Source organism: Leptidea sinapis, chromosome 18, assembly GCF_905404315.1.
Source record: "Leptidea sinapis chromosome 18, ilLepSina1.1, whole genome shotgun sequence".
NCBI classification, from domain to species: domain Eukaryota; kingdom Metazoa; phylum Arthropoda; class Insecta; order Lepidoptera; family Pieridae; genus Leptidea; species Leptidea sinapis.
The window spans coordinates 1066639-1075679 of NC_066282.1; the positions used below are offsets into that span (position 1 = coordinate 1066639).

At 32.8% G+C, this 9041-nt stretch overlaps 1 protein-coding gene across 1 annotated transcript; it reads right to left on the reverse strand.

Moving 5' to 3' along the window:
* Window positions 1-3222: 3222 nt before the first annotated feature.
* On the reverse strand, window positions 3223-3986 carry LOC126969652 (EKC/KEOPS complex subunit Tprkb-like). The gene has a single exon (XM_050815221.1). The coding sequence runs from the start codon at window positions 3951-3953 to the stop codon at window positions 3420-3422; it is 534 nt and encodes a 177-aa protein (XP_050671178.1). The 5' UTR covers window positions 3954-3986; the 3' UTR covers window positions 3223-3419.
* Window positions 3987-9041: the final 5055 nt, after the last annotated feature.

Consider the following 9041-nt stretch of genomic DNA (forward strand, 5'->3'; position numbering starts at 1 on the left):
CGGTATTAAAATTGTTCAAAACATGTGTATTAGAAAAACATCTCGCTTTATTTGTCATAATAAAATCAATTTCGTTCTTATAATTTCCATTAGGTGACAACCAGGTCCATTTTTTATTAGGTTTTCTTTTGTATTGACTGTTGAGAATTGTTAGTTTATTTTGTAAGGCATAACTGATAATTTTATTACCATTTTTACTGAGTATAACATAACTAGAATTGCCTATTATGTGCTCTTCGCCGGGCTTACGTTGTCCTATTTTGCCATTAAAATCACCCATAACTATAACGTTCATTTTCATATAATAGTTGTTCGATTGTAATTTTTCGAATGATTCTTCAACTTTCAAACGTTCTTCTTTAATTACAAATAACCTACAGGTTCAGTGGGAGCATATACTTGTACGATTGTCCATGATTCATCTTTTACTCATGTTGGTAAATTTATATTCTTTCGGATTTCAATTATTTCTTCTACTTTTGATGACAGATATTTTTTTAATAGAAAACCAACTCCGTAAAGGCCTGGTGTTTCTCCGTTATGATATAGAAGGTAGTTGTCATAATCTTCAATACACTCTCCCATTCTTCGCACTTCGCTTAAACCTATTATGTCCCATTTAATATCGTCGAGTGCTTTTTCAAATTCAAGTAACCTTTCTCGTGAGCTAATGGATCGTACATTTAATGTTGATATGTATATATTATGTTTGTCTTTTTGAAAAGGGTAGTTCTGTGAAGTTACAATTTGAATTTAAAGGGTGTTGGTCATTTTCCTCCACGATGACCAATCGGCTTGGAGGAAGATTTTCGTAGTTATTCTTAATGTTGTCTGTAACAGTTCGGTTGCCGAGTAAGGGTGATTGCTACTTGTTTTGGTCCGTGCCTTGGTTAAAAGAATTAGAGCGAGCCCGCATTATATCGAAAGCATTGACTCTACTAAATTTTGATGTTGCTGTGTTGTTTTTAGACTATTACATTTGGACTTTGTGAAGAAGCATTAGAGCTATATGGCGTCGATGAGGTACGCTTTCGTTTCTCATGACTCTTATTGTTCTTTATTATTAGTTTATTGTATTTGACGTAAGCAAAATTCCCTCTTTTCCTCTCTTCTAGCAGTACAGTTCACATACTAACATAGACTTAATAAAATAAAAACACACACATACCTCTTTTTAATGAGTTTGCTAATTATGTATAATAGTGTATCTTTAAATAATCTAATAATGTACCTTTCGGAAGGACCTAGCCTCTGCAACTCACTCTGATCCTACCACAGCGGGTAGGGCACAAAACATTCTGTACCATATATTTTTAGTCTTGAATAAATTATTATTATTATTGCTTTTACCTCCTGATCTCTAAAATCATGGAGGGTATAATTAACCGCCAGCTCTTGATGTTATACCTTGATGGTCACCAGTTGATCAACGACCGACAGTACTTCTTTCGCCATGATCAGTCGGCAGGTGTTCTTCTGGTATACCTAACACATAGATGGGTGACGGCTATCGAAAGCAAGGGGAAGGCCTGACAGTTAGCCTGGATATGGTGAAGGCCTTTGATCATGTATGGCACAAGTTGCTCCTCACAAAACTTCTATCATTTGGGCTTCTCAAGAGCTTATGCAAGTGGACTCCAGCTTCCTCAATGGGCACATCTTACAAGTCGTTGTCGACGGTTATTGCTCGAACCCGAAGTCCGTGAACGCTGGAGTGCCCCAAGGTGTGTGTGTGCTATCTCCCACACTGTTATGGCGGAACGTGCAGCGAGATACAGTCGAAACATCTTGTTTGTCCGACGAGATTCGTGTGTAGTCGGTTTATAGCCATATGAAGTAACTTATGAGAGTTAAAGTAAGTAAATATTTGGCTTAAAATTATTTTATTCTTATAATAAAATTTTTACTGAGGGTCGTCAAAACCAATACAGGACTATAGTTATTTGGGTCAGAAGAGCATCCCTACTTAAATATTGGTGTAATTTTACTATCTTTCAGTAGGTCAAGAAACATGCCATGATTAATACAATTACTTATTTAAATTCTTGAGAAAAGATGCAACATGATTATATCATGACCTCTCACTATAGGTATAGTTCATATAGCCATTGTCTGCTCCTATGAATGCCAGCTGTTGTCATTAAATGACAAGAGACCACCTGATTTGACTGTCTTAGAAGTTAATATAGAAGCAAACCCTGTTTTAATTATTTTAAGTAACATAACAAACATTTCATTATGTTATCAGCATTAATATTATATTTTAATAATATTATACGATAATAACATTATATTTGAGAGTTTTACTGACACATTACCTCTATATTTCTCCATTCGCCTATTATTCACAGGAACAAACATAAACTTTTTAATTTTAGTACATTTCTTGACCTAAATATTAAGAGGCTAATTGACCAAAGTGGTCTGAACTTATTATTGACTGAGAAATGTGTTTATAATTGGTAAATATGGTATCAATACATATACATGTAAAGGATATAACATAATGTGATGCAACAGTCAAAATGACTCTCCGCCAGTTGCATAACACATATTTAAAGTTAATGTTTTGTTATATCACATCTTTGACTGTCAAAATGAAAAATAAATTGACATTATTATATTTAAAGAAACATTAAGTTTAAGGAAACTTTGTGCAACTGGTGACATGTTTATTTCTTTAAAATTTTGTCTAATTATTCTCTAATTATTGTAAATATTTATAATTTCTCAGATAAATATAGGCTGTTAGAAAAAGCCGTTATAAAATAGTTACCCAACCTTTTTTCCTATTCTATTTCATAAGTTGATATTTTTTCAGACTTGCCATATAAGAATACCACATCTAAATGGCACACTGTAATGAGCCTTGGTTGTGACTGCATACTCTTTTATTATATCTTACTTATAACAAGCATCTATTTACCATAGGTGTGATGGTCTGTTGTTTATGCAGGGGATGCATGGATGAAACACCATTAAATGTGCACCATTAGAGTGCAACATTGTGGCTGAACAACAGTCACAAATTCTCCAATCTCTAGTATCATCCCAGATGCATGCAGCAGTCTGAAACGGCTGCTATCTAGCTGGGACGGCCTGGGCTGGTTAGAGTAAGAAGATTAACTGACATGCACAATGGCCCAATCAAGAGGCTTAGTGTGCAAACAGCCCAGTCAAAATAACTAACTATTGAACACCATGATATAAAAACCCATCTAATAAACAGATAGCATGTCTGCCCTATGTGATTTGATTTCTTTATTCATTTCATAATAGTAATTCACAAATAAGTATAGATACTTAAACATTAGAAGCAAACTAAAACCTTCAATTTATAACAAAAAAAAACTTAACTTTAACTTACAATGATCATTGGTCCATTCTATTGATCATACTCAAATATTTTCTGCCTAAAACTAAAATGTAACAAAGTTTTTAGTAACTATTCTACTGACTATAATGTCAAGTAAATCTGTATCTTTTCCAACAGAACCTAACTTATACACATCTTTGACTTGTTTAATATCTGTATATCTTGATAACTCTGTCAGAGGACATTGCTCACCATCCACTTGTTTCACTACACTTTCAAATTCATTATCATCATCAGTTGATAAAAAACATAATAATAAACTTTCATCTTGGTCAATACCAAACTTTTTCAAACTTTGAGATATGTTTTTGGATATTGATAAATTGTAAATGATTTCTGAATGCACTGTCTTTGTTATCATGTTTCCAAATTTCTCAGCAATTGCAGCACGATTAGCGGCGACAATCACTTGAAATGGATCGAGCACAAGGCTAGGTTTTATAGCAGCACATTTCCAAACTCCTCCTATAATATTTTTTCTTATATCATCGACATTATTGACGTTCTTGAATAAAAATATTTTCAGTGATGTTTTAAGTTCAGGATCAAGATAACTTGTATACTGATAGTCTGACATTTTTCATGTAAAAAAGAAGAGCATAATTTTTTTTTTTTATATTAATTCGTTCTTTCGAACAGGCTATAGCCAGGGGCCTTACTGCCTTGTCGTTAGTATTTTCATTTCTTTGGTATTTATTATTTTCACTATTTTGTTTTACAAAAAGTCCAATCCAGTTTTCTCATTTCATCTTACATTATTTCCATTTTCCTTTTCCAATTATGTATATTCGATAGCGAATATTTATAGTAGTTTCTTTCATCAAATCCAATCCAGTCTTAAAGTCATCAGTTATTTTACCATTTCCGTTAATGTATAATTCTCTAAAGAATATTTTCCATATTTTCCTTTTAGTAAGTCCAAATCCAGTAATATAGTCTCTAATAATTTTCCCCTTTTCTTAAAGTCAAATCCAGTGTAATTTGCATAACTTTTTAGAATAATACCTACCTATTTACATTATCTGTTCAGTTCGCGAATTGCGCTATGCTATTACTAGTTGTATATGTACAAGTTATAACGTATTTACATAATTATAAACAAATTTACAACGTATGTATCTACAAATTACAATGTATTTACAGTACTACATACAAATTTATACAAGGACATATAAGTTGATGTGTCCTTTAATAGATCTATTACTGAGAGCGGGATTATATTGGGTGCACCATATATTTCCAGTAGCTCATCCATCAGCACAAGGCGCTGTATGCCAAAGGACGAACAATCAAAAAAGATGTGATCCAGAGACTGATCTTGTTGCTTATTACAATGGTCACAAAAAGGAGAGGAGACAATTTTTTTGCGATGAAGATGAAAATTCAATCGATAGTGACCAATACGCATTCGTGTTATTGTAGTATAGAACTTTCTGTGAGCGTTATTTTTAAACTTACAAAACCAGGGTGTGCTATTAACGGGATTATCTAACAAAGTATACGAATGAGCCTTATTTTCAACTTCTGTACAATTGTACCAATATCTTCCCCAAAGAAGAGTCATATTCTGTTTTAGATTACTTATTATATCTGTATATGGTATGTTAATGTCTAGATCTTTGCAATCAGGATATAGGGATAGATCGGATATATTAATGATAGTTCTAGCTAGAAAATCAGCGCTTTCGTTTCCTGCTACTCCTATATGGGACGGGACCCAAACGAAATCCACTTTAATATCGATTAAACATAGTTCGAACCACAATTCCTTTATAGCAAAAATGATGTAATTGATGTTAGCACTCATTTTGTTATTTGACAAACTTTTTAACACACTCATACTATCACTTACTATTACCCACTTCTTATTAAGTTGATTTTGTTTCTTAATATGCTTTAAAGCAAAAAGAATAGCGACGGCTTCAGCAGTAAAAATACTGGCATATCTATTAATCTTAAAGCCAATACCCTTCCTAATTTCAGGAAGGTAGATTGCAAAAGAAACATTATTATTGTTTTTTGCGCCATCCGTATAAACAAATTTACAATTAGACCATTCTGACAATAATACATGAACCTCCTCTTTTGAAGTTAAATTTGGATCTATTACAACATTAATTGCAGAATATTTACATCGAAAAGAACCTGCATGGCAGGGAAGTATATCATTATTCCGATGAATATTTAAATCTTGTAGAAATTTAAAAAATGAAGAAAAATCTTGCAAGATAAACAACTGTCTCGGAAATGAAGACGATTGATAAGCAATAAGATTCTTAAGAAGATTGTTCGTCGGCAAGCTATAGAGCTTTAAAATAAATCTTTCTTTAAGATAACTAAATCTAATACACAAAGGAGGAAGGTTGGCCTCGATTTGCATAGCAGCTATTGGGCTAGTTTTAAGTGCACCCAATATTGTACGCATACATTTATTTTGTATTTTATCCAGACTATTAACAATTTTGCTGTCTGCGGTGAAACAATGAAAGCCATATTCAAAATGACTACGAATAAGCGATTTATACAAAATTAACAATATTTTAGGGTCCGCTCCCCACGACGTTGCACACAAAGATTTTAATACATTATAAGCTTTATTCGCTTTAATTATAACACTATCTGTATATTTTTTCCAAGAAAGTTTTGGAGTAAATGTTACACCTAGAAATTTTATGTCACATGAAATAGGCAGTAGAATGCCATTGTATAAAATGGGAGGCAATATGATGCGTTTACGACCAATCACAAAGACTTTTGATTTGGTTGGATTTACATTTAAATTAAGATAAGAAAAGTATTGATATAAATTTACAAGTGCTTTATTAATAGTAGCGGCTAAATTAATCAGATCAACTCCCGATACATAGACGACTAAGTCATCTGCATACTGTAGGTTTACTATATTTGGCCCCAAAATAAGGTTCAATCGTCTTATGTACATAATAAAAATTAAAGGAGACAATATTCCCCCCTGACAAACACCTAGAGAAGAAAGTCGTGGTCCATACAAATGTTTATTAAATTTTACATATACTTTTCTGTCAGTCAAAAAGGATTGCATCCAATTTATTATTTTACCTGGTATCCCTAACATTGATAACTCGTCACAAAGCACGGCAATATTTACACTATTGAAGGCACCTGAGATGTCAAAAAATACAGACAAAAGATATTGATTACTTGCTAAACATTGATGCGCATCAAGCTGTAACTGCGCTATACTCTCCCTAGAAGACCGACCTTTGCGAAAACCAAACTGATTATTAGGCAAAAGACAATTTTGTTCTATAAAGAACTCGAGACGTTGTTTTAGAAGCTGCTCAAATATCTTCCCAACACAAGACGTGAGAGCTATAGGTCTATAAGAGTCAGGTAACATTTTATTTTTGTCTGGCTTTAAAACTGGGATTAAACAGTCTGTTTTCCATTCTGCAGGAATAGTATTCTCCTTCCATAGGCGATTAAGATTATTTAAAAAGATGTTGAGACTGTGGCAATTAAGTTTTTTGAGTAAAATATATGGAATGGTATCAAGACCGAAAGATGTATCTCTTCTAGTAAATAAAGCGGATTTTAGTTCTTGTAAAGAAAAAGGCTCTATCAAATATTTATTACTATCATTAACAACATTTACATAGTTAGTTAACTCATTTGATACAAAGTCAGAAGCATACTTTTGTAGAAAATCTGGAATCCAACTATCATTCAACACACTGTCAGGAATGTAAGTTTTGTTAAATTTGCGCATGTATTTCCAAATTGAAGACAAAGGAGTACAACGATTAAATGAATTGCACAAGCCTATCCAGCTATTTCTTCTTTCACTTTTTAAGATAAGTTTTTTTAAAGCCCGCAATCTCTTAAACTCCACATAATTTTCATCAGTGGAGTTGTTTTTAAAATTAATGTAACCATTTTTAGCATTTAAAACTGCTTCTGTACACCTCTGATTCCACCAAGGCGACCAAGGATATTTAAAAGATTTTTGTGAACAAGAACTAGTAGCATTATTACTATTAGAACTTTTGGAAAACAGACAGCTAGGGATTGACTGCTTGGCAGCAGAAAGTAAAATATTACAAAAGGAATTAAAAGCATCTATTGAAGATAAAGTGTCAAATTTAACATCATCCAAATAAGAAACAACTAAGTTACTATACATATTCCAATTCACCTGCTTATAATTAGGGTGAGTGGGCAAATGTAGATTATTACATAATGTGTTTTGCAAACTAATACTATCACTACTTACTGCCATTTTTATTATTACAGGGAGATGATAACTACTGCCCAGAGGACTGTCAATAACTGACCAGTCACATAAAAGAGCTAAAGATGGAGTTACCAAAGTCAAGTCAAGAGCATTAGGACGCCAAGATGGAGATCCTATTGTGGTAGCTTGACCATTATTCAGAATAACAAGACCATTCTCATCTATAACCTCTAAAACATCTTTACCTCGAGGCAATGTATCAACACATCCCCACAACATGTGATGAGCATTGAAATCACCTGCAAATATCATTGGCTCTGGAATGGACTTGATTAAACTGTTTAAATTGTTTTTATTAAATGGAGGATTTGAATTGGAAGGACTGTAAAAACTCACAATACTCAGTTCTTTGTTATTAATTTTAATTTTAATGCAAACATTTTGTAGAGCACTATCATAATATGTATTTATGTTAGAAAATGTGATATTATTATGAATAAAAATTGCTACACCATTGTGTTTATTACCACAATCATTCCTTATTGTGTTATAGCCTTTTATTAAAAAATACTGATGTGGTTTTAACCAAGTTTCCGAAATTATAGCAATATGGATATGATTTTCATATAAAAACCTTGTAAAAATAAGCCTATTACTAATAATACTTTGAGCGTTCCACTGCACTATATTCAATGTATCCATAATAACAATTAACTAGGTGTCTTTTTTCTAAAAGTGTTATTCAGAATTTCCTTAATACTATTTGAATTTATAGTTAACTTATCTTTATTTGTACAAATTTGTAAAACTGCTTCAACCAAGAGGTTCATAAATTTGTCAGATTTTATAAGATTGCTCAGGTGTGTGTCAATATACTTTGAGTTTAATTGAGGGAAAGCAGATTCATTGAAGAGATCTGAGTATCTAACACTACGGGACTTCACTTTGTTTTCTTCAATTTTTTGTTTTTTCAGAGGACAGGTAGATGAGATAGCTATGTGATCTCCACCACAGTTGGCACATTTTGTTAAAGTTTTTGGACACATTTTAAAATTGTGATTGTCAGAACATATGGAACAAACTTCATTGTTTCTACAAAATTTAGCAATATGGCCAAATTTCATACAGCGTAGACACTGTTTAATAGGGGGTACATATACATTAACCTCATGCCTCCAGTGATCAAGTGTTACATACTCAGGTAACAACGTTGATGCAAATGTGACTGCAACAGTTTGCGTTGGAACAAAGGAGACAACACCCTGTGGGTCCTTTACTCGCCGCATGAACCTTCTCACAGCAATAACTTTTTTACTTGATGCAATTAATTGATGAATTTTTTTGTTGGAGTAATCAGTGGGAACAGAAGTAAGAACTCCAGTGACCTCCGTTTCAGAAGCCGGAATTGAGGCAACCATCTCCAACTCGCTAAGTAACTTCATTTTTTAAAAA

Excerpts from the sequence above, each read along its gene's own strand:
- LOC126969652 (XM_050815221.1), bottom strand. The coding sequence starts at position 3,953 with ATGTCAGACTATCAGTATACAAGTTATCTTGATCCTGAACTTAAAACA.